The sequence below is a fragment of the Salvelinus namaycush genome, chromosome 3 (assembly GCF_016432855.1).
Source record: "Salvelinus namaycush isolate Seneca chromosome 3, SaNama_1.0, whole genome shotgun sequence".
NCBI classification, from domain to species: Eukaryota; Metazoa; Chordata; class Actinopteri; order Salmoniformes; family Salmonidae; genus Salvelinus; species Salvelinus namaycush.
In genome coordinates this window covers 74,078,926-74,106,007 of record NC_052309.1, presented here as the reverse complement: position 1 = coordinate 74,106,007, position 27,082 = coordinate 74,078,926, and the positions used below count along the sequence as shown (strand labels likewise).

Sequence of the window (27,082 nt, the reverse complement as noted above, 5' to 3'; positions counted from 1 at the left end):
TTTAAAAGATTATCTTTGGTGGGATAATTGGTTTTAGCGAAAATAAATACAAATACTTTGGGAGCCATAACATTCTGAAAAGGTTTATTCTACCTGTAAGTTTTATGGGAAGATTGTTCCATTTAAAGATCTGCTTTCAAATTGTTAAGTAATGGAATAAAGTTCTCTCTATATAATTTGTTGTTTGTTGTCACTTATTTAGCATCCACTTTAATTTTATATCCTGGGATGTTAAAGTATTTTGAAAATGTTTTTAGCAAAGGGGGCATTGAGTTTCCAATATTGGTCAGATATATCAGGAGATCATCTGCAAATAAGTTTAGTTTATGTTTATGTTTACCAATACCTGTTACGTTTACAATGCCTCGCAAAGAAGGGCATCTTTTGGTAGATGGGTAAAAAAAGCAGACATTGAATATCCCTTTGAGCACGGTGAAGTTATTTATTTAACTTTGGATGGTGTATCAATACACCCAGTCACTACAAAAATACAGGCATCCTTCCTAACTCAGTTGAAGGAGAGGCCAATAGTGACTTACAACAGTTAGAGTTTAATGGCAGTGATAGGAGAAAATTGAGGATGAATAAACATTGTACTTACTCCACAACACTAACCTAATTGACAGAGTGTAAAGAAGGAAGCCTGTACAGTATATAAATATTCCCAAACATGCATCCTGTTTGCAACAAGGCACTAAAGTAATACTGCAAAAAAAATGGGAAAATAATTACCTTTTTGTCCTGAATACAATGAGTTATGTTTGGGGCAAATCAAACACAACACATTACTGAGTACCACTCTCCATATTTTCAAACATAGTCGTTGCTGCATCATGTTATGGGTATGCTAGTAATCATTAAGGACTGGGGAGTTTTTCAGGATAAAAAATAAACGGAATGGAGCAAAGCACAGGCAAAATCCTAGAGGAAATCCTGGTTCAGTCTGCTTTCCACCAGTTACTGGGAGGTTAATTCACCTTTCAGCAGGACAATAGCCTGAAACACAAGACCAAATGTACACTGGAGTTGCTTACCAAGAAGACAGTGAATGTTCCTGAGTGGCAGAGTTACAGTTTTTACTTAAATCTGCTTTAAAATCTATGGCCAGACTTGAAAATTGTTGTCTAGCCGTAATCGAAAACCAATTTGACAGAGCTTGAAGAATTTTGAAAATAATTATGGGCAAATATTGTACAATCCAGGTGTGCAAAGCTCATAGAGACTTACCCAGAAATAACACACCTATAATCACTGCCAAAGGTGGTTCTAGCATGTATTGACAAAGGGGGTTAGTTATACAAAGGGGGTTACTTATACTTATGTAAATTTATATATTTCTGTATTTCATTTTAAATACATTTGCAAACATTTCTAAAAACATGTTTTCACTTCGTCATTATGGGGTATTGTGTGTTGATGGGTGAGAAGAAAAATGTATTTAATCCATTTTGAATTCAGGTTGTAACACAACAAAATGGAATAAATCAAGGGGTATCAATACTTTCTGAAGGCACTGTATTATGAGAAATATTACTGTGTGGTGGAAAAACCACTCATAAGGCAGTCCAATCTCAATATACAAAAGCTTTATTTGAACATGCGTGGGAAAATCTATTCAATTCGCTATTTGTTCTCACAGACAGACATCTTATACAGAACGAGGATGGGTGGGGTGTTTCACATAGCCTTCAAATGAGTCCGGTACTTCTGCTTATCACCACAGATAGTAGAGAAAGAGGAATACAAATCATATCAAGGACACGTCCACTCTCCCACACATCATGGATAACTGTAACCATGAAACAGTTATAAAACAGACTACAAAAACTTAAAGGGCAACTTGAAACCGTGTGATTAAGCAATCTTACAGAAACTAAGAGGAACAGGATGGCCTGCACCTTCTTCAGGCCATATAATATAACAAAATACATTTTCTTCCACAACTGTGATGAAAATTCCAGATTGTCTTCATAATCAAACAACATGCAGCTCAGACACCCATAGGTACCCCACAAGACATGCCACCAGGGGTCTCTCCACAGTCCAAAACAAATTCACGGCAATGATGGGGATCCGAATAAACCAATAAGCACCATAAAAGGGGCCATTGATTACAATGTACACAGTTTATTAGGTACACCATCCCGTTCACGAAAATGGTTCGCTCCTACAGACAGTGAGTCAGGTGGCCGTGGCTTACTTTACAAAGCAGGCAGATGGGCATAGAGGCATTCAGCTACTGTTCAATTAAACATTGGAATGGGCAAAACGAGTGACCTAAGCTCCTTTGAGTATGGTATGATCGTCTCAGAAACTGCCAGTCTCCTGAGCTTTTCACGCACAACAGTGTCTAGGACAGCCGTCACCCACCTCACGATCAACTGGTCGAGCTCCAAGGCATTACTAGTTGATCACCAAACATTTCTGTTAAAAAAAAACAACGATAAAGCGTTCCTTTCCTATTTATTTTATTCATTTTGCGCTGTTGGCGGTAGGTGCAATTCAGCAGCCCTAGCGCCGAAGGCAAAGTGTTCCCATTTTGAACCATTTCATGTGTCTGAAGATAGAACTCCGCTTACCCGGCATGATCAGAGAGCAAATCAAATGCACCTATAGGCCTACAAATGAGTATAGCAAAGTGTCCTAATAAGCTTGCTTTATTATTAGCGGCTTGTGTCTTTTATAATATCGAGGAATTTTTCACTTTCTCTGGTCAAAGAGCAACAACATGGATTGGTGCACGAGGCAGAAATAATGCAGTGTGATTTAAGTTTCGCCTTCAGCGGGAAGACTGTATGGACATTTTTGTCAATGGAGGGAGGTAGAGGGACAGTAAGTCGGGTGAGAGGCAGCCAAACTCTGTTTATTATCTATGCATAGTAACTTTAACCTTATCTACATGTACATTTGACCTAAATTACCTCGACTAACCCGTACCCCTGCACATTGTAACCCTCGTATATAGCCTCATTATTTCTATTTTATTGTGTTACTATTTTTCCTTTAACACATTTTCCTATTTACTTTTTTGAAACTCTGCATTGTTGGTAAAGGGCTTGTAAGTAAGCATTTCACGGTAAGGTCTACATCTGTTGTATTCAGCGCATTTGACAAATACATTTGATTTGACACGTTGAATCCATGCCCAAAAATAATTCCGGATGTTCTTAAGGCAAAGGGGGTCCGACTCGGTACTAGATGGATGTACCTAATAAACTGTCCACTGAGTGTAATATCGTTTGCATGAGATATCGACATTGCAATGGTTTGAAATGTGGGCTTTTATTTTGAAGGTTTTAATTATTACTATACGAAAGTGATGTCATTATTTGTGCTCCTAATAGTAGGTGAGCGCGAATGACTTATGTATAATTGGTGCGCACCCAAACAAGCCAGTCCAACATGGCGTCGTTGTCTTCACCTCTCCGCATTTGCCGGGGGATCCTGAGGGAGATACGAGCGATTAAAGGACCGGAATACAAACAGTGTTTGGCATACAATTATGTTTTAGATCAATTCCGTAAAAACCAGGTAAGTCATGTTGATGAGTCAATGAGGTTATTAACTAGCTACAACTTTAATGAAACCACGACATCTATCCACCATGGTAACGTAAGCTAATGTAGCTAACTTAGCTAGATTGCCGTGGTTAAAAATGTGTTAGCGACTCCAGCCACAATTTAGCCATCCTGGAACGGGTTATCTTCAAGAATAAGCCGCGTTGGTGGCTTTGTTATGGGACTAATTTGCTAAATTACAGCGATAAGCTGACGTTATCCAATGGCAGCACCAGGTTAGTATCATTGACCCTAACGTTACTAGTAGCTGGCTAACCAAGCCAAGGTGACCGTCACGAGCCTGTGTGTCTAACGTTACACGGAACCCACACCGGCTGCGCGCTATCGTGCATAAATGTATTTTGGCCCCCACACCAAACGCGATCACGACACGCAGGTTAAAATATCAAAACAAACTCTAAACCAATTACATTAATTTGGGGACAGGTCGAAAAGCATTAAACATGTATGGCAATTTGGCTAGTTAGCTTGCACTTGCTAGCTAACGTTAATTTGTCCTATTTAGCTAGCTTGCCGTTGCTAGCTAATTTGTCCTGGGATATAAACACTGAGTTGTTATTTTACCTGAAATGCACAAGGACCTCTATTCCGACTATTAATCCACACAAAATGGCCAACCGAATCTTTTCTAGTCATCTCTCCTCCTTCCAGGCTTTTTCATCTTTGAACTTATATGGTGATCTCATCTAAACTTTCATTGTATTACCACACAACCGCCAACAAAGTTCGTCTTTCAATCACCCACGTGGGTATAACCAATGAGGAGATGGCACGTGGGTACCTGCTTCTATAAACCAATGAGGAGATGGGAGAGGCAGGACTTTCAGCGCGATCTGCATCAGAAATAGGAATGATTTCTATTTTAGCCCTTGGTGCCGCAGACGCTCGTTGGTGCGCGCAATAATTGAATACATGCTGACCAGACCGGACACGTCGCGTGCGTCACAAAATAAATGTTGAAATCCATGTTATTCAATTATTGCGTTGCCAACGAGTGTCTGCGTTACCAAGGGCTAAAATAGAAGTCATTCCTATTTCTGATGCAGATCGCGCTGAAAGTCCTGCCTCTCCCATCTCCTCATTGGTTTATTGTCAATGTTCATTTGCTGCAGCAGTGCAGAATTGTACAGTGATTCTCAACAGCAGATGCATCAGAGTGCTTTGGGGGTCCCTGAAAAGGCAGGATAACAACTAGGTAACAAATTAAAAATAACAGCAGGCCAAAATATTTCACATTTAATTTAGTGATGCACCGATATGACATTTTTGGCCGATAGCTGATATTTTCTTTGCCAAAAGAAAACGATACTGATAACCGATAATTACAATTTTTGCGGCCTTATAAGCATTCCAGTATAGTTAACACATGAACGCAGCGGTCAAAGGCACTGCATCTCAGTGCAAGAGGTGTCACTACAGTCTCTGGTTTGAATCCAGGCTGTATCACATCCTGCCGTGATTGGGAGTCCCATAGGGACTTATTGTGGCTAGCTTCACAACACATATCCCAGTCGGGTTGAGCCTCACTAGCTAGATGAAGCTAGCTGGGCAGCTTATAACATTAGCTTTGGGCAACATGGTTAAGTAGCTGGCTAGCTATTTATTTTCATGAACTAAAGTTCAATTTCAATAGGTGAACAACAAGTGGCAACCTAGCTAATACTTACTCACAAGGATTCCTAAATCATTGCTAAGAATAATGAAAATGACTGCAGTTTCTACTGGTCATTGTTTTCAGGCTGTTTGTATTGGTGCTAGCTAGGTACCAAGCAAAAGCTAGCATTTTTAGATAATATCATCTGATTCCGATATGTTCACCGATATAGCGTGCATCCCTAATTGAATATCTGTTTGACAGGCATTGACATTGTGAGTGTCAATGAATATGGTCTGATGTTGGGGGGTTGCTAGATTTTTTTGCGAATGTGGGCCTGGTAAAAAAAGATTGATATAGCTATAGCATTCGTTTTTTCTTGGCAAATGTGTTACCAATCATTCAAACTCATAAACTTAACAAATGTAGGCATCATTCAAACATTGGCCAAGAATACTTGGCTAAATTGTAGGCCATTGCCCAACAATGAGATAGGACACGATCCTCTCTTCATGCAATAGGCTATATATTCACCTTGACCCCACTGACTACATCCTCTTTAGTTAGTAGATGTGATGTAGTATACAACGTAATAAAGTTAGCCATTTTTTCCCCCCTCCAAAATTGTATTTGTCTCATGCTTTGTGAATGGGTCCTTTTCCAACAATCCAGAGAAAGTGAAATAGTGACAGGAGGAATAAATACACAGTGAATAGCAAATAAAAATAACATGGCTATATACAGGGAGTAGTACCAGCGTGTCGATGTGCAGGAGTAAGAGGTAATTGAGGTAGCTGTACATATAGGTAGGGGTAAAGTGACTAAGCAAAAGGGTGGGTAATAGACAGTAGCATCAGCAATGTGGTGAGTATGAAAGTCATTGTGTGGCGTCAGTGTGTGTGTTGGGATGTCAGTGTTATTGTGTTGGTAGAGTCCAGTGTGTGCATAGTCAGTGCAAGCGGGTTGGTGCAAAAAAGTGTCAATGCAGGTAGCCATTTGATTAGTTATTTAGCAGTCTCGTTTAGCAGTCTTATGGCTTGGCGGTAGAAGCTGTTCAGGATCCTGTTGATTTTAGACTCTGTTATCATATAGTTGTATGTCTTGAATACTTCAAAAATATACACTGTCCAACAACATCTGCTCCCCGGGCGCCAATGACATCGATTAAGGGAGCCTCCCGCACCTCTCTGATTCAGTGGTTGGGTTAAATGCGGGAGACACATTTCAGTTGAATGTGTTTATTTGTGCAACTGACTAGGTATCCCCGTTCCTTTAGAAAGTCTACACCTTGAACTTTTTTCACATTTTACTAGCTTAAAATTAATTCCTAAAAGTGATTACATTATTTTTTTCTACTGATCTAACAACCTACTCCTCACTTTCAAAGTGAAAGAATGTTAGTAAATTTTTCTAATCAAGAAAAAAATACAAGTTGGACAAGTCTCCAACCCCCTGAGTTAATACTTGGTGGAATCACCTTGGGCAGCAGTGAATCATTTGTAATAAGATTCTACCAACTTTTCCCAACTCTTCGGGTCACATACTCAGTTGCTAGTTTTATTAGGTACACCACCCCGTTCACAAAAATGGTTAGTTCCTAGAGACAGTGAGTCACGTGGCCATGGGTTGCTATATAAAGCAGGCAGACGGGCATCGAGGCATTCAGTTTTTTAATTTATTTTTTATATTTAAATTTATTTTTATCCCATTTTCTCCCCAATTTTCGTGGTATCCAATCGCAACTCCCGTACGGGCTCGGGAGAGACGAAGGTCGAAAGCCATGCGTCCTCCGACGCACAACCCAACCAAGCCGCACTGCTTCTTAACACAGCGCGCCTCCAACCCGGAAGCCAGCCGCACCAATGTGTCGGAGGAAACACCATGTACCTGGCCCCCTTGGTTAGCGCGCACTGCGCCCGGCCCGCCACAGGAGTCGCTGGAGCGCGATGAGACAAGGATATCCCTACCGGCCAAACCCTCCCTAACCCGGACGACGCTATGCCAATTGTGCGTCGCCCCACGGACCTCCCGGTCGCGGCCGGCTGCTACAGAGCCTGGGCGCGAACCCAGAGACTCTGGTGGCCACTGCGCCACCCGGGAGGCCCCTAGGCATTCAGTTTAATGTTTGCTTGAACGTTAGAATGGGCATAACGAGTGACCTAAGCAACTTTGAGCACGGTATAATCGTCGGTGCCAGGCGCACCGGTTCCAGTATCTCAAACGACCCTCCTGGGCTTTTCACGCATGACCTGCTAGATGGCCGAATGGTAAAGAACATCAGATTTGCCACCAATGCTCCTTTTTATAGGACACATCACTGCACTTTATACTCCTCTGTAAACTGGTCATCTCTGTATACCCATCGCAAGACCCACTGGTTGATGCTTATTTATAAAACCCTCTTAGGCCTCACTCCCCCCTATCTGAGATATCTACTGCAGCCCTCATTCTCCACATACAACACCCGTTCTGCCAGTCACATTCTGTTAAAGGTCCCCAAAGCACATACATCCCTGGGTCGCTCCTCTTTTCAGTTCGCTGCAGCTAGCGACTGGAACGAGCTGCAACAAACACTCAAACTGAACAGTTTTATCTCAATCTCTTCATTCAAAGACTCAATCATGGACACTCTTACTGACAGTTGTGGCTGCTTTTTACAATATATTATTGTCTCTACCATCTTTACCTTTGTGCTGTTGCCCAATAATGTTTGTACTGTGTTTTTGTGTTGCTACCATGCTGTGTGGTCATGTTTTGCTGTTATGTTGTCTTAGGTCTCTCTATGTAGTGTTGTCTCTCTTGTTGTGATGTGTGTTTTGTTCTGTATTTAAAGTGCATTTATTTTTTTAATCCCAGGCCCCCGTCCCCGCAGGAGGCCTTTTGCCTTTTGGTAGGCTGTCATTGTAAATAAGAACACATTTTTAACTGACTTGTCTAGTTACATAAAATAAATAAATGACAGTGTCTAGGGTTTATCGAGAATGGAACAAAAAACATCCAGTCAGCGGCAGTCCTGTGGGCGAAAAATAGCATGTTGAAGGAGAATGGTAAGAATTGTGCAAGCTAACATGCGGGCCACAAACAGGGAAATAACGGCGCAGTACAACAGTGGTGTGCAGAACAGCATTTAGGAACGCACAACAGATCTACACAACCTACGGATGGGCTATTGCAGCAGACGACCACACTGGGTTCCGCTCTATTGGCTTAAAACAAGAAGAAGCGGCTCTAGTGGGCACGCGATCACCAACACTGGACAATTTGAGGAGTGGTTTAAAAATTGCCTGGTCCGACTAATCCCAGTTCCTGTTGCGTCATGCTGATGGCAGTCAGGATTTGGTGAAAGCATCATGAGGCCATGGGCCCCATCCTGCCTGGTGTCTATGGTACAGTCTGGTATCGGTGGTGTAATGGTGTGGGGAATGTTTTCCTGGCACACATTAGGTCCCTTGATACCAATTGAGCAACGTTTGAATGCCATAGCATATCTGAACATTGTTGCTGACCAGGTGCATCCCTTCATGGCTACAGGGGGATCTGACCCGGTACAAGATGGGTGTACCTAATAAACTGACCACTGAGTGTATATTCATTGTTTTGGTCAAAATGGCTCAAGCTCATTAAATTTGTTTGGGAATCATTGATGGACTGCAATATTCAAAACCGTGTCTCTGTTTTTCAAGCAGTTTTAAGACCACTCAGGAACACTCCAAGTCTTGGAAAGACATTCTGGTGTGTCTTCCACATTAGAATTTGTGTAAAACTCCTATCCCAGGGTTAGGTTTTCAGAAGACAAACTGTTTTCCTCTAACTTTTTACCTGGGCTGTGCTCTTTTTTTAAATATTTATTTTGATCCTAACTCCCTAGTCCCTGCCGATGACAAGCATACCCATTACATGATGCTGTCACCACAATACTTGAAAATAGAGAGGGTTTCACTCGTGGTGTTTTTAATTTAGGCCCCCAAAAATAATTTGCCATGTTGTCTTGCAGTATTACTTAACAGCCTTGTTGCAAACAGAATGGGTGATTTGGAGTTTTTTCCCCCCAACTTTTCACTTTGTCATACAGGGCAGTAATATGAAGTGAAGGGAATGGGAAGTTTGTTAGGATCAAAATAAATATGAAAGGAGGACAGCCCAGGTAAAAAGCTACAGAAAAACCCACCTCAGTCTTCTGAAAACCTAACCCTGAGATGGGGTTTTATTTTTCAGTGGGACAAATATTTTAATGCAAAAAAGACACCAGAATGGCTTTCAAAAGTGATTGATTGTTCCTGAATGGTCCAGTCTTTAAAAAAATAAAAATAAATAAAGCAGATATTAAATATTGCTGTCCAATGATTCACAACCAAATGTACTGAGCTTGAGAAATGTTGATTTTTAAAAACAATGGATATACAGTATTTTGCCTTAGTTAAGGATCCGCCCCTTTTTTTCTAATTTTGCCTAAAATTACATACCCAAATCTAACTGCCTGTAGCTCAGCCCCTGAAGCAAGGATATGCATATTATTGGTATCATTTTAAAGGAAACACTTTGAAGTTTGTGGAAATGTAGGAGAATATAACACCAATAGATCTAGTAGAAGATAATACAAAGAAACAAACAACAAAACATAATGTACTATTCCAGCCCAGGTGCAATTTCGATTGTTGCCACTATATGGCAGAGTGTGTGCAAAGTTTAGACTGATTCAATGAACCAATGCACTTCTGTTCAAAATGTTGTGCCTAGTTTGCACAATTTTGAACATAAAAAAGTTAAACACTCTCCTCAAACAATAGCATGGTATTCTTTCACAGTAATATTAATAGCTACTGTAAATTGGACAGTGCAGTTAGATTAACAAGAATTGAAGCTTTCTGCCAATATCAGATATGTCTATGTCCTGGGAAATGTTCTTGTTACTTACAACCTTATGCTAATCGCATTAGCCTACGTTAGCTCAACCGTCCCATGGAAGGGACACCGATCCCAAAGAAGTTTTAAGAGCTGTGCAAAGTTGGTAGAATCATAATGAAGTTATTCACAGCTGTAATGTTGCCAAAGATGCTTCCACCAAGTATTAACTCTGGGGTGTGAAGACACACAATCAAGACATCTTGTATTTGTTTATTCATTTGGAAAATGTTCTATAACTTTCTTTCACTTTGAAATTGTGCAGTACTGTAGGTTGTGTAGCTCTGCAGGGGGAAAAATCTAATTTAATCCCTTTAGATTTTATTTGAAGGCAGCAAAATGTGAAGACAAGTGGGTGTTTACTTTCACAAGGCGCTTTATATTTCTTTAGTAAATGTATCATATCTATTTGTAAGTGTAATTGCTGCATAAATTCACCTTCAAGATGGCAACGTTAGTCCTCTATGTTAGTGTCATTGTTATGCATGCCTTATACAGGCTTTTTATCTTAATTCTGCCCACTTTTTTTTTTTTTTTTTAGATCACTGGGGAGAGATATTGCCGTGCTCAGGAGGAGGCCCTCCATGCTTCGCACAGCTACCTCTGTCTGCTCACCTCCACACGGCAACACATGGCTCTCTACGACATCTACCATGGGAAAGGGCAGCGTGACACAGAGGAGATGGCAGGAATTGTGGGGCTCAGGCTGCCCACCCAGCCTGGGGGGAAGGGCTGGGAGAAGTGAAGGAAGGGAGAAGACTCTCATACCACACCAGACGGTTGTAATCATCACGCTGGACCTAATGCTATTTTGCTCTTTTACAAAACAGGAAGAGATGAAGGCTGTGATGAACAAGGACTGTGATTTGTGATTATACAAGGGAGGATCAAAGCTATTAGAAATATGAGATTCCCAGCTCTCCCTACCACTCCTTACTTTATGTGTCTGTCTTGAGACAATGGCTGTAATTAAAATATTTGTAAATAATGGGACAACTTTTGCCAATTAAAGTATTAATCACTTTTATCAGGTCACTGTGACATCTCACTTTTTTTGCAATCCATATGCTGCTAGTGGCTGCTAATAATCTACTAATAAAACAACCAATTCAATCTAACATACAAAATTAAGTAATGATATCCCTTATGACGTCAATTCAGTAAGGTTTACTTGGAGCAATGTATGATGTTCAGGTAAAGCACTCATACTCGGCACATAAAACTGATGAACTAATTCAGTCATATTTTTAAGGATATCAGGCAATTAAAATTCCTGGTTAATTAAAAGATGAAGCATTACAAAGAGGGTGTGTTATGTCAGATGGATGTGAACTCATTGGGTGGCCTTTGATCTTTTAATTGTTTTGTTCTTCACTACCGTCTGGCCAGTGGTTTAAACAGTGTGAAGACCAGCCAACAGTGAAATAAAGGAAAGGTCTTAGATAATGCTAGGGCATGCAACATACATAAGAGAAGTATAACAATATGCTTTATTTTGTCTCTTATGTAGGCGTTTATAAGAAGATTATTACCAGCATAATGGAAAACAGCAGGAGTTGTATTGCTTTGTACTGGCATATTAATATGTTTCATTATTGTGTCTATGGTAACTGGCATTTCTACCAACTCCTCCACTACATTTTTCTCTGCAGTCTTTTGCCAGGTTTTTAAATTATTTATACGAGTAACATGTATTACCTTCTGGGAACTGTTTTATTTTTTTTATTCGTTCTTTGTCCATTGCTGCTATGTTTTCATCCTGGATTATCGTTCAAAAAGAAAGCCTCGTCATTAACTGTGCCCCTTTTGGACTATTCATTCTCTTCTATTCATCCCCCTTTCTTAGTTAAATCTGTGTAGCTGTGTAACACTCCCCATTCCATTTCTTATACGGTGACTAACATTGTCTTCTGTGTGGGTTTAAATAGATTGACCCTAGAGCTACGCAGAACGCTGTGACACATAGGGACAAGAAATAAGATTGCACATGCGCGGCAGCACCCACCGTCCACACGCATGCAGTGGAAATGTAATGCATAGTGGCACACCAACAGATAGCGTCAAATTATATTGTTATAAAGTCGCAAAATAAGACGTGTCTCTACACCCCACTCCTCCATGCATACCAAGACATTGAATTACTTTGACACACAGCTGGAGAGAGATAGCAGTGACACGCTTGTGCAACATTATGTTATGTGTATGTTTTGATGTGGTATGTGAAAGCGAATGAAATGTTCTCATTTCAATCACGATTCTGTATTACAGTAGGCTACACCGCTGCATTAAATATTCAGTGTATGTTTAATGCGAGTATAAACTTACGCAGTGGAGATCTAAATACTAATTAAATAAACTAGCTCATGTTACCGCCTGCAATAATGTGCATGATAATCGGTGGGAATAATTATTAAGTCAATTAAAAGTAGGCTAGATATTAAGTGGAAATTGTGAAAAACCAAGTGTGGAGGCGGGGAAGGGAGGGCGGAGACAGTTGTTTATATTCGTGTGGCTGTAAATCGTCAACTCGTCTAGTGAGCTAGGAGCAAGATTCACTATTTCAACCTAGTTGCACTATTAGGTAACAGCATTAGATAAATACGTGAATAGATATATGTTCTGATTTGATTTGTCCAATAAGGCCTCGGATCAAGGAAAGGAGTGCACAACATATTTAAAGTGAATCTCCTTATGTGATTTTAAAAGGAGGACAAAAATAAGAAGGTAGGCTAGATTATGAAATAAGAACAAGTTATTTCAAAGGAAGCAAAAGCTACAGAAACACAGGCGATAACATAGCATAAAGGGACAACGCGCGCAGCAGAGTGGTGACCTGGCCAGAGCGCGATGTTTGGAATGATAAAGAATACAATTTTCGGGAACACCGAAGAAACGGACTACAAATTGCTCAGCAGCGAGACCAAGGTAGGAAACACCTTGACCTGTCAAATTTACTTGTGCACCCTGACAGAGTTCTTCATTAAATACTACATTTGAGACGAGACAAAGCCAGACAGATGGAAGCAAAGACAACTGCTAGATCAATTGCCAGAGAGCGTGGAATCAAGTGACACTGACAAACACATCTACAGACATTGGCCTGACAAAGAGACTGATCATGAATCTGGAACTACTTCAATCTATAACATGCAACCAGACGACCAAAAAGGCTGTATGAGGAATAGGAAAAAGAGAGTCTTTGTATCAATAGGCACGAGTGGCCATTAAATAGGCGATAGACAGGCTATTGGCAGTTTTGAAATCAGTCAGTGCTAAATCTGTGAACTTCACTAGAGCCTAAATGATCACACTGAAATCTCACACGGACACATGATCAGAGGAATTTTAGTCTGACATCATACACTCATAATTAAAACTGACATTGAATACAGATAAATTGTCTGCACATGCTCAGACACACACACACAGCTTGGTGGGTCCTGTCATATTTCAGGGCTTACAAATGGAAGGAGATGGCTTTAAAGTTAGAATCCTTAGTAGTTACATCCATTTTTGGACTTATAAATTGATATGTACCCATTGATTCTTGAAGAATATAACATAAATGCCTTATGAGCTTAGTTCAACTGTCTACCCCATCACCCCAATGTTTGTAAACAACATAAATGTAAACAAACACTGTATAGCCTCAAAACATAGTTAAAACTATAATTGTGTCATCATGGATGGTCAGTCCTTGCGTCCTTTCTCTGTCAATGAATTTGAGAGTGGTTACATTTCTCCCTTAGCTTTTTACCAAAACATAGGCGGGTACTATTATTTTTATTTTCATGTTTTTTTCTTCACGGTATTGATATTATGCTATGTTTTAATTCCTCTGAAATGATCTTACTTGGCACCATGCATTGTTTAGTAATGACAAGACATTTGATTAGACGGACAAGTTGACAGCACAATATGCTTATTATATAATGACAGCACATTGTCTATTTCTTGATACACAAGACAGGCTCATACTCCAAGCCAGCTGAATGGTTATAGAGGCCATAGTTGTGTGAGAGGTTTACAAACTTCACATGACATTGTGTGGTGACATTCAAACCAATTAAAACCATTTGTTTCAAAGTTAGAAAAAGAAAGAGAGCGGGTTGAATATGAAATGAATTGCTAATATTAGCACATCCACAATAATTATGGCCCACGTCTACCCAGCTGAGACACAGAGTAATTATATACGAAGGTTGCAGGATTCCAGCTAAGCACACACACTAATTGCACCTTTAGACTGAACTCAGGAACAAAGTGTTCAATTATTGCTGTTGGAACATGTCACCTACATGTATTGTTAATGTTGGTCACAGTGACATATACCGTGGGCTCCAAAGTATTGGGACAGTGAATTTTGTTATTTTGGCTCCGTACTCCAGCACTTTTGGATACTTTTATTGTAAATAAGAATAGAATGTTTCTAAACACTTCTACATTTTGTCACTCATCATTATTCACAATTCATTCAGGATTATCTGTAGTCATGGTAGCATCCACATAATAAAAACAAAATGTAACCTGTATTTAACTAGGATAGTCAGTTAAGAACAAATTGTTATTTACAATGGACGGCCTACACCGGCCAAACCCTAACACTGTTGTGCACCGCCATATAGGACTCCCAATCACGGTCGATTGTGATACAGCCTGGAATCAAACCAGGGTCTGTAGTGAAGCCTCTAGCACTGAGATGCAGTGCCTTAGACAGCTGCGCCACTCGGGAGCCCAAATGAATTAATGTAGAAACATATTCTATCCTTGTTTACAATAAAAGTGGCTCCAAAATGACACAATACTGTACATTTACCATTAATTTCTATTGGGCACAAAATAATCTAAAACACAACCAAAACAAACAGCAAATGCATCCAACAAATTTTTGTAGTCATTGCATGCTATGAATATGGGACAAGTAATTAACTTTTTAATACACATATAAGTGAATGTCCCAATTTGTCACGGTTGTCGTAAGAACGGGACCAAGGCGGAGGGGATATTGAGTTCCACATATTTATTCCAAAGTGAAACATAAGCCAAAAACAATAAATGAACAACGGAACGTGACTACGTGGTGCACATGCACAAACACAAAATAATATCCCACAAGCACAGGTGGGAAAAATAGCTACTTAAATATGATCCCCAATTAGAGACAACGATTACCAGCTGCCTCTAATTGGGAATCATACAAAACACCAACATAGAAAATATAAACTAGAACACAACATAGAAATTATAAACTAGAATACCCCCTAGTCACGCCCTGACCTACTACACCAGGGGTGTCAAACTCATTCCACGGAGGGCCGAGTGTCTGCAGGTTTTTGGTTTTTCCTTTCAATAAAGCCCTAGACAACCAGGTGTGGGGAGTTCCTAACTAATTAGTGATGTTAATTCATCAATCAAGTACAAGGGAGGAGCGAAAACCCGCAGACACTCGGCCCTCCGTGGAATGAGTTTGACACCTGTGTACTACACCATAGAGAAACAAGGGCTCTCTATGGTCAGGGTGTGACACAATTCTTTAGGTCCCCTTATATCGGGGGACTATGTACAAAAAGTGCTGTATCAAAATGGTTCACCCAACATGGATGAAAATACCCTCAAGCAGACAATCTGCACTTTAACCTCATAGTCAGTGTATCATTTCAAATCCAAAGTGCTGGAGTACAGAGCCTAAATAACAAAAAATGTGGAACAACACAATGGGAATGGGCCAGTTGACACCAGTGACACATCATAGCATAATTGCAGTGAAGTAAGAAAACGTGTTAAAGATATGGCATTACTGTCATCCCATCCATCTACTGTAGTTATTTCCTATGAGCTTACATTTACATGTATTCCACAGTCTCAAGGATGGGTTGCAGCCACAACACCTTCATCAATATGAACACCAAACCCCAGTCAGAAGCACTATGAACGAGTTCTTGACATCCCAATTAGACCAGCTGGAGTCAATTATTAGTGTATAGACAATTCTGCTAAAATAAACCTTTTAGCTATTCAGCAACACAGTTCAATCCCTGTATCAATGAATACAATGAATCCCATATCAATATGGTTGCTAGGGCCAAGACGATACCAGTATCGCGATACTCGTTAGTGTCGTGGCAAGGAAACAAAACACGAAGCAGATTTAACTTCTTTAGGAAAACAACCCTAATGTTGGAAACAAACATCAATTATGTTGTCATGGTCCCATGTGGCTCAGTTGGTAGAGCATGGCGCTTGCAACGCCAGGGTTGTGGGTTCATTCCCCACGGGGGGACCAGGATGAATATGTATGAACTTTCCAATTTGTAAGTCGCTCTGGATAAGAGCGTCTGCTAAATGACTTAAATGTAAATGTCATCCAGTCCTACTTTAAAATAGTGTTTTCAGTGCATAATGTAGTATTTACATTGCATTATATGTCTAGTCATGTAGCAGGCATTCGTATTCAGCGTGAGTGATTTAAAACAAGGGATAACTTAGTGATGGATCTGAATAAAATTGATCTGAATAAAACATTTGGCATTTCAAAAATGTGGCCTTCATTGAGGTCCCTTTCAGTGGAACAGATTTACTCAATACTGGTTATGGAATGTGTGATTATTGTGAAACGTAACGTTCCTCTGTTATTTAATGGTTGATATTTCTCAGCATAAGCCTACCTCTTAGGACAAGTACATCATAACATGTATAAGAACAGGCGGCAAGTCAGTGAGTGTGTGTACACACCGCATTAACCCCTCTGCCGTGTGTGTGTGTGCGGCGCCTATGGTTTGGTCTTATGTAAGAACAGGCATCTCTACCCATTATTCTCTTTAGGCTTCATTAAACACTGCGGGGCCCTGAGAGCAGAGCAGGAAAGAACTGGAATCAAATCAGCGTAATATTTTTGATCTAGATCCTTTTCTGGGGGCATTTCCCTGTCCTCTGTTAGTTTCCACTCCAAGTGTTTCACCGGCATCAGTGAGCACAGATTCTGCCCATTGCATATCGCCAATCACAGCACCCCCAGCCCCACCCCCCTCTTACCCCCAAGTAGTGTGTGGCTTACTTCCCTCTGAACAGTTTGTCAACATGTGTGTCATTGGTGAATCACGTTTGGCCTCCCGCTCTCTTCCCCAGGAGGGGGTCAGCTATGAGGTGCGGAGGTACGATGGTGCAAAGTATGCCTCAGTGAGCTCAGAGGGGCGGACCTTTGACCAGGTGACGGGGGAGCTAGTGAGGAAGCTGCTCGTGTACATTGGGGGAAGCAACGACCAAGGTGAGCCAATCAGAGAGCAGGGCCTGTCCTGTCAGTCAGTGGACTTCATATGTGGACACATCTTTAATGAGCCCTAAGCTCAGAAAGATCTAGGGGCTCAACTCAATCCATATTGCTGAAGTTCAGCCCTATAGCGCGATTGAAATTTGAAGGGAATTTCCGATTGAGCCGACATATGCAGCGTTTACCATGAATGCGGAAACATTGCCTTTAAATTTCGAACTAACCGCTGTAGCGCAGGTCTTAAGCGCTACGGATTGAATTGTGCCACTGATGTAATGTGCATATCTGAAAGTATTGCATTGATGTAAGCAAGTAATATGGTGAAAACTCTTTCTAGTCTACCAGAGGGTTCGATAGTGTTATTACCATGTTACTGGCACCTATTCAGTACTTTCAGATCTTCAAGGGTGACTGAAGAAGTGTCTACTCTGATGCTAGAGGTCAGTTTGAAACTGGGCCTAAGAGGATGCAATGAACTCGATGCACACATAATAAGACTGTTGCGATAAGTTGTCTGCTACCCCTCTATCTGTCCTCTGTATCTTTGTTTTCCAAGGGGAGGCAATGGGGACGACAGCACCGGTTATCATCACAGTATATCCCAGGGACGATGGTGTGATGTCACGCCGTTTGGTGGTTAGCCTCAGGATTCCCACCAACTACCAAGTCAGTCCCCCTGTGCCCATCGACAGTGCCATCAGAATCGAGGATCGACCCGGCATGACTGTCTACTCACTGTGGGTGTCTCCATACAGTCTTCACCTCACTTTGTTCTTTAATTCTTTACGATAAAAAATGTATTTAATATTCATAAATTATTTGATCACATATCCTCTTTATCTCTCCTATCCACCTACTCTTTCTTTTCACAGGCAGTTTGGAGGCTTCGCAGGGGAGACTGAGTACCGAGCAGAGGCCTCTCGCCTAACCAAAACTCTTGGTGAGACTGCCCCCTTTCAGCGGAAACAGTACTTCTGCTGCACCTACGACCCGCCCATGAAACCCTACGGCCGACGCAACGAGGTGTGGTTCCTACAGGAGGAGCCATAAGGGAAGCATTAACACTGACTCTTAATAATAAACTATAGTCACTTCCTCTCCTTCATCTTCACTGATCACTCCACATCTTGATCTTCATCCCAAAAAAATAGGATATGTGAAAATAATATGGCAACAACAGGGGATTTGTTTTCAAATCAGTGCAAATGAAGGAGAGGTGATGCAAAGAAGAGTATTAGACTATTGAAAGGTCATAAAGGGGAAGGATGGGCAGCGGGCTACATAGTTACTGGTCCAAAGTAGTGCAATAGTACGGTACCATTATCAGTAACTGGATATTAAGTGGCCTAGGGGTAGGAGAAGATAACCACAAAGTACCGCTGTGTGTTATAGGTGGTACATCATTAACTCAAGTTCTTATTTTGTACACCCAGGGGTTGACACTCCCCTTAAAACATGCTTCATAGTGCTTGGAAGAAAAGCACGTTAAATCAGGCTGTACACATATATGCTTCACTTCACACACCATAAAAACAAAATGACAGTTAAGTATTCAATAAGTAATTAAATTAAGTTCTAAAAAGCACAATTCCTTTTCCCAAGGGAGGGAATTGGAAATAAACTAGGAATTGAGCCATAGAGTAGTGATAGTCAAATGTTTTCCTTAGTATGAATTAGTTGGTGGGGAGGATATGAAGGAGAAATGTATTAGTCATTCCTTAAGTGTTATCATTTGAGATGTCTAATCCTTCTGTGATGACATGAAAACTTTTCAAGACAGCAGTTGTGTGTAGTGAATGTTTTGGTGTGCTTGTATTTGGAGTCTTTGAATTGTAATGTTACTTATTATGATTCTTGAAACTGTATTTTGAAATACCTCTGTATGGTGTGTGATTTTCTGTGAAAATATGGAGTGACGATATCATCAGGATTTGATAGCATTTCATATCATATTTATTCAAGATATTACTAATACGATTTTTTGTGCAATACCGACGTTTTCTTTTTTTAGTTCTATACAAAAGAATGCTTAAAATACTGGTACACCACTGTTTTGGATAGGTTTTACATAAACATTTATTTATTATTAGATTTTGAATCAATATGAAGAACTCAAAATAAGGAATATGGTTTACAAACAAGATATTTCACAGACATTTGATAAATTTAAGCAGATAATTAAAACCAACCAAACCTATAACCTAAAACTAGTACAACATGTCCTCTCTATGCACTCTGAGAAAATAGCAATTATATGGTCTGTTAGTCACTACAACCCAGTTTAAACAGGAATAAATTAGTGGTTTTCACAGGTTAATTCGTCACAACTGCAAGAAAGCACTGTGTAGCAGGCTAGCGGCTAAATAAATACATGGCCTAGTAACCCCACACTTGTGTAATTGCACAGAGAGTAGGGTTTTGCTTTCAGCCGGGCTTTGCATTCATCAATACAATATACAGGATTCGACTAGGGCATGGGTTATTCATGTGACCAGTTATCATCTCTAGGCTCAACAAGTTATTTGTGAGATCTAGGAACATTGCACATTACCAATAATCTCACATACGTAGCGGTACATGTCAGTACTCCATCCAATTGCCATATTCAAACAACATGCACTTCCTTCCTTCAATAAAAAGCCAGAAATAATCTAGAAAGGTATGGTGTACATTGAGAGCACTGGGAACTTCAGCTTTCATTCAAGGCTCTCTGGAACAAACTTAAACCACGCACCAACACAATGGAAACACTTACTGTGAACGTGAATGTAAAAATACTTTACAATACTAGTAGGAATAGAAATTGTCGTTTTGTTAATATCATTTTAATCGAAAATTGTTATAAAAATGTATTTTGGTAATAAACCTCTGGATTTAAAAAATGCTGTAAATATTTAATGCCTATACATTCCCCATACTGCCCATTACATGTACTTACATGTACCTCAACAAGGCAGTTAGAAACCCTTTCCTAAGTACAGGACAGTTCCACATTCTAACAGACTGAAGGAGAGAGAGCCGACCATGATAACTGAAAAGATTGAATACTTATCTGTTACGTGAATAACCATTTACTTGGCAATTGACAAAATAAAATAAACTGAGTGGGAGGGGGTGAAATAAAGCTTTACTCATGATTAAAAGGAAACATTCATAATTTGAAAATGTCCCAACATTGTTGTGCCTCAAAATTACTTGTGTGAATTGCCAGAAAATAATATTGCCTTTTTGTCAATGTAGTACTTTATAATTTCCTTTCCAGTCTAATAATTATCATCCCCTTAATAATTTGCTGTTGCATTTATTAGGGGATGATGGTTATTGAGCTTTAGTTCTTCTTCTTCTCTGGATACCCTGGGTAAGGTGCAGGAGGGGCAGAAGGTGCATAGGGGGGAGGCTGTTCCTATGTGGGAATAAACAGTGATAGAATATCTTAAAAATACTGAACTAAAAACATCAACACAGCATAAAGTGCATGAACTGAATGGACATGGAGAGAATAACAGGTCCCTTACCATGGGCATGTAGACATTGTGGGGGTTGTTGGGGTTGAAATAGGCGCTGCCTGCTGCCTCTGCTGCCTTGGCATTACCTGAGGATCAGGGAAATGAGGGGAGAATAATGCACAGGTACAGTAACTGATACAGAAGCACATGCTACTGTAACTGTAGAGTAGGAGAGACAATGGAGCACAATTAGCACAGTATATTGCAGCAGGATACTCGTGATAAGACATCTTCCGGACAGAATGATGCACACTTCCAACTCTATTTCAATTCTCCAAAACCCACAAATAGACACACAACTGACATGTAAATGAGGCGTACTGAGTTCAGGCCAACTGGGTTGTTTCATGGGGTAAGGGAGACTAGGGGTGAGAGGTATTTTGTTTGTTTCTCCTTTTTAATATGATGTGTACCGGTTATGACATCAGCACTCCTTTCTTAGTGCCATGCGTCATGTGCTTCATATTGAGGCAGACTGATGGGATCAGACAGATGCAGCGATGCAGACATACAGAGAGAGACAGGGAGACAAACCTGCAGGGGGAGCAGCCCAGTTTTGGGGGGGCCCAGGATAGGGGGGAGGTGGGGCCATGTAGGCAGGGGCAGATGGGTACATTCCTGCAACACAAGAGAGAATACCCAAAATACTCATAACAGCCTTGGGGACACATCTTTACTTGAAGTAGTTATAAATATTGACACCAATCAATAAAATTCATACACTCATAACAATGGAGGCATTATCCAAAATTATTCCGTATTTAAGTGCTAGGCAATCTCTAATGTAAACTTCAATCTGCTAGCATCACAGCATTTGATTCTCAATTATTATGACCCAAACATGCATTACATACAAACAGTTTTATAGTGATGATAAAGTTTTTTAATAACAAACCTGCGGCTGCCATAGGGTAGGGATAGCCCATGTTGCCTGGGGGAGCCTGGTAGAAACCATTCTGCTGGGGTGGGGATTCATACGGGTAGTTCTGAGGAACAGGTGGTGGGCCGTAGCCATTCATCACTCCAGGAGAGGGATAGCCAAAGGAGGCACCTCCGTTTTGAGCAGGAGGGGCACGAGATGCTAAAACAAAGTTTAGGGTTAATCCTAAAATACAGACTGGACTAAAAGAGTAACATGTATAACAAATATGTAGCCTAACAAATATAACAAACTTTGACTGCATTACCAGGAAATTCTTTAGTGATGTACATGTTAAATTAATTATTTAATTGTACGATATAAACTGAGTGAAGCAGATACTGTATGTTGAATGACAAATAGGCTCTGTAATGAGAAACATGGCAGTCATGAAATTACTTACCATTTGTTGCCAGTTTGAAGAGGTGCTGACCTAACTCGATGGCTCCCCCACTGGAAAAAGACATCTTGAAGCTAGCCTGGCCTTCCCAGCCTCCTGAAACCAAAGAAAGTAGTGTCAAAATATTGATGAGCACTGTGTACTTGTCTTTGCATTAAATTGCACGTCTGATATTGAATTATATAATCAGTGCTTTGGAGGAGATGTCACACTTCAATTTCTACTACTGCTGCTAAAAACTTTGACACAGACATTGTAAGTAAAACGAGATTGTGGTTTACAGACTGATGTCAGCCTCGGAAAATATCTGGCCTTGGCAAATCACCCTTGCGTCATTGATTCACTTCTGCATGTATTCCTAGGACACATCAGGCCATACCTGGGACTGGAGGCCATAAACACTTTGCATGCTCTACAGTTATTTCCTGATGATAGTGTTGAATGCTACAGGAGGACAACAAACTGCTGCCTACCCCCAGCCTCAGCAGACACTGTGCCCCTGATGTAATTGGCGGCGAAGACTGGCTGCTCAATGCTGCAGCCCTTCATCAGGTAGTACGGGAACATTACAGACCCCAGGCTGTCCTTGGCATTACTGGACACAAACACCAACTGAAACGAGGACAAACAGAGCAATGGTAGTCTTCCAGTTTGTGATACTGCAGACAAGATGGCGTGAGTGGTGGAACAGAAGAGTCGTATGTCCTTGTGAGTTTTTATTTGTAGTTAATTTTTTACCCCCTTTTCTCGATATCCAATTGGTAGTCAAAGTCTTGTCCCATCGCTGCAACTACCCTACGGACTCAGGAGAGGCGAAGGTCGAGAGTAGAGGTCGACCGATTATGATTTTTCAACGCCGATACCAATTATTGGAGGACCAAAAAAAGCCGATACCGATTAAATCGCCCGATTTTTATTTATTTATTTGTAATAATGACAATTACAACAATACTGAATGAACACTTATTTTAACTTAATATAATACATCAATAAAATCAATTTAGCCTCAAATAAATAATGAAACATGTTCAATTTGGTTTAAATAATGCAAAAACAAAGTGTTGGAGAAGAAAGTAAAAGTGCAATATGTGCCATGTAAGAAAGCTAACGTTTAAGTTCCTTGCTCAGAACATGAGAACATATGAAAGCTGGTGGTTCCTTTTAACATGAGTCTTCAATATTCCCAGGTAAGAACTGTGATGGGTGGCATCCATCAGTCTAAATATTCCTGTTACATTGCACAACCTTCAATGTTATGTCATAATTATGTAAAATTCTGGCAAATTAGTTCGCAATGAGCCAGGCGGCCCAAACTGTTGCATATACCCTGACTCTGCGTGCAATGAACGCAAGAGAAGTGACACAATTTCACCTGGTTAATATCGCCTGCTAACCTGGATTTCTTTTAGTTAAATATGCAGGTTTAAAAATATATACGTCTGTGTATTAATTTTAAGAAAGGCATTGATGTTTATGGTTAGGTACACGTTGGAGCAACGACAGTCCTTTTTGTCGAATGCGCACTGCATCGATTATATGCAACGCAGGACACGCTAAATAAACTAGTAATATCAACAACCATGTGTAGTTATAACTAGTGATTATGATTGATTGATTGTTTTTTATAAGATAAGTTTAATGCTAGCTAGCAACTTACCTTGGCTTCTTACTGCATTCGCGTAACAGGCGGGCTCCTCGTCAGGCAGGTGGTTAGAGCGTTGGACTAGTTAACCATAAGGTTGCAAGATTGAATCCCTGAGCTGACAAGGTAAAAATCTGTTGTTCTGCCCCTGAACAAGGCAGTTAACCCACCGTTATGTGTTAACTGTGTTCTTAACTGACTTGCCTAGTTAAATAAAGGTGTACAAAATTACCGATTTCCGATTGTTATGAAAACTTGAAATCGGCCCTAATTAATCGGCCATTCCGATTAAATCGGTCAACCTCTAGTCGAGAGCCATGCGTCCTCTGAAACACGACGCTGCCATGCCACTGCTTCTTGACACACTGTTCACTTAACCCGGAAGCCAGCCGAACCAATGTGTCGGAGGAAACACCGTCCAGCTGGCGACCGAAATCAGCTTGCAGGCGCCCAGCCCGTCACAAGGAGTCACTAGAGCGCAAAGGGACAAGGACATTCCGGCCGGCCAAACCCTCCCCTAACCCGGATGACGCTAGGCCAATTGTGCGCCGCCTCATAGGTCTCCGGGTCGCGGCCGGCTGCGACACAGCCTGGGATTGAACCCGGGTCTGTAGTGATGCCTCTAGCACTGCGATGCAGTGCCATAGACCGCACCACTCGGGAAGCCCCCTTTTTGAATTTTGATGTTGAGTCTTTTCCCAACAAAGTGATGTTAGGATATATAAGTTAGCCCGTAAAAGCTTTTGTGCCAAATACATTACGTTGTTACAGGTGTCAAGCTGTAAGTAGGAGGGAGGTTCCTAGGTGTGAGAAGTGTACAGAAGGGCATGAGACAAAGGAATGTGTAGCATTGGGGAAAGTAGTGGTATGTGTTAATTGTAGGGGTGCCCATGAGGCTGGAGATCAGAAATGTCCCGTGCTAGAGGCAGGTTGAGGTTTCCAGGGTTAGAGTAGTGCAGAAGTTATCATATGCTGAGGCACTGAAGAAAGTAGAGGAAGATGGGTCAAGGGGGAGGGATCCTGAGAGGAGTGGCTTGAGTAGTAGAACTGTACCAGTACAGAGGGATATGTGATATGTTTCAGTAAGATTGGATTTTTAGCATTTATAGCAATGGTTATCAACTGTACTGCAGGGATGGAAAGTAAGTCATAGAAAATTGAGGTTGTGGTGGCAGCTGCAGAGATGTATTTGGTTTTTAGTGAGTGCAGGGTTAGATGGTAGGGTATTTGTAGATTTTTTTGTATAGATTTTTTTAAAGCAAAGTATAAGGGAGTTATACTCCAGTCGAGTAGGTGACGGTAATGCAACATTTATTGGATGCCAACCGCTATTAAACCTCATTGAAGAAAAAGGATTGTCTTCCAACAGGCACACAGGACCAGCATGGTCAGATAATAAACATACCCTGTATGGAGTGAGGTAAACAGTCCCTTTCTTGGTCCCCCTCAGCAGGTCTGTCTTGCTGGTGACATCACTGAAGGACAGCTCCACATTCTTGCATTCCCTCAACACACTAGTGGAGGATACATGTTCAGTTTAGGAATGTGTAGTGAATTTAGAGATCAATAGGTATAGTATGTATGACAGGTCCTCCATAGGACAAATACTGTCGTAGAATCCTAGCAGAACCGAGTGTCAAGGGACATAGTGGGATTCTGTATGGTCTACATCATTTCACATAGGCCTACTATTAGCATTTCACATACTGGTTGGTTGGTTAAGTCTGACACTTCCAGAATGTGCCAAATCTAACTATTATGAAAAGTTCTTTATTCGTATATTTCCTAAGTTCCTGTTACTTTATCAACTTCCTAAAACTCTGTCACAGCGTTTACTTTAGACTCAGGTTGTAGTTGGGGCGGGCGGGCTCACTCTCTTTGTTGACTTTGCTGTGTCTACCTCCCTGGAAAACAAACTTATTTAGCTAGCTTACTCTTACACCTAGTTTGACTAAAGTAAGAAAATGTATCTAGCTAACGTTAGCTTTAATACGTTTCAAATGCGTAATGATGACTGACTGACTGACTTAGTACTTAGGTAGCTTTTCCTGCCAGCAAGGCCAACAACAATGACGTTGCTGACTGGTAGCTAGCTAACAGTTAGCTAGCTAGCTACCAGTCAGCAACGTCATTGTTGCTTAGTTAGCTAACTCGCAAGTTAACGTTAGCTGTTATGGTAATGTTAGCTAGTTAGCAAGATAGCTTCCATACCTAGTGTTAATTAAATCTAGCCAATGTTAGTTAGCTATTTGGGTTGCTTTTTTTATTCAGCAAGCGCTATTTTGTAGTGATAAAGTCGTTAGCTAGTTTAATTATTTTTAGCTAACAGTTAGCTAGCTAAAAATAATTAAACTAGCTAACGACTTTATCACTACAAAATAGCGCTTGCTGAATAAAAAAAGCAACCCAAATAGCTAACTAACATTGGCTAGATTTAATTAACACTAGGTATGGAAGCTATCTTGCTAACTAGCTAACATTACCATAACAGCTAACGTTAACTTGCGAGTTAGCTAACTAAGCTACCTTTAGAAAGTGAGCTTCGTGGCGATTAATGATTCACTAACCTCTCGCCGTTGTTAATCAAAACTCCTCCGTTTTGAGAATGATTTCGATTCAAAGCCATGTTCAGATAGTCTAATGTACTCTTCGTCAGGTACAGCTACACACTGGAAATTAGAGGAATGTCCCAAAAACCTCAAAGTGTTACGTCACAGGATCAGCTGTTTCATGTGCTGTGACTGCAATGTTCTGTTTGCCAACATTGTTTCCCATATTGTCAACAAGCCTTTGAATTGAGATTGTCATATAATTCTAGTGTGTTGGGGTTAGGTGGGATATTTGAGATTGGTTTGGATTAAATAATACCTCATTGTGGTTGTGAAGAGAGCTGAGTAGGCCTAAGGAGAGTAAATGCTTTTCATATATGATTGATTATTGTTTAAACATCATCCATTATGTCATGTTTTTATAGAATGTGCTTCAAGTTTGCCTCAGTCATAGTCCAATACTAGAACATCTAATGGGTGGCTATATATTCCAAATTGGATTATATAATTCTGCTTGTACAACCAACACATGTAATGGAAAAGTTAGTAGGCCAATTGTGTAATCAGTTTATGACTCATGAGTCATGACTTATGTATGGTCCCAAAAAAGGATGGAATACAGGAAAAAAAAAACTAAATGTGAATAAATTTTCTCATCACTTAGTTTAACTATGTGTATATCATGTCCATTCCACTTTTAACTGACATAAGGCCTGTCTCGTCTC

At 40.5% G+C, this 27,082-nt stretch overlaps 3 protein-coding genes across 3 annotated transcripts; 2 read left to right on the top strand and 1 right to left on the bottom strand.

The window, feature by feature from the left end:
* The first annotated feature begins 3,365 nt into the window (after nt 1–3,365).
* Nucleotides 3,366–11,106, top strand: LOC120038089 (protein FMC1 homolog). The gene is made up of 2 exons (XM_038984019.1): nt 3,366–3,531; nt 10,616–11,106. The coding sequence occupies exons 1-2, from the start codon at nt 3,403–3,405 to the stop codon at nt 10,817–10,819; spliced, it is 333 nt and encodes a 110-aa protein (XP_038839947.1). The 5' UTR covers nt 3,366–3,402; the 3' UTR covers nt 10,820–11,106.
* A 5,657-nt stretch (nt 11,107–16,763) lies between these two features.
* Nucleotides 16,764–19,221, top strand: LOC120044031 (heme-binding protein 1-like). Its single transcript, XM_038988622.1, has 4 exons — nt 16,764–16,784; nt 17,200–17,338; nt 17,898–18,078; nt 18,214–19,221. Exons 1-4 carry the CDS (start codon nt 16,764–16,766, stop codon nt 18,389–18,391), a joined length of 519 nt encoding a protein of 172 aa, XP_038844550.1. The 3' UTR covers nt 18,392–19,221.
* A 178-nt stretch (nt 19,222–19,399) lies between these two features.
* On the bottom strand, nt 19,400–26,522 carry wbp2nl (WBP2 N-terminal like). The gene is made up of 8 exons (XM_038984017.1): nt 26,376–26,522; nt 25,214–25,322; nt 22,640–22,778; nt 22,170–22,262; nt 21,743–21,928; nt 21,382–21,465; nt 20,857–20,933; nt 19,400–20,744 (listed from the first exon to the last, which is right to left on the bottom strand). Exons 1-8 carry the CDS (start codon nt 26,432–26,434, stop codon nt 20,670–20,672), a joined length of 822 nt encoding a protein of 273 aa, XP_038839945.1. The 5' UTR covers nt 26,435–26,522; the 3' UTR covers nt 19,400–20,669.
* Nucleotides 26,523–27,082: the final 560 nt, after the last annotated feature.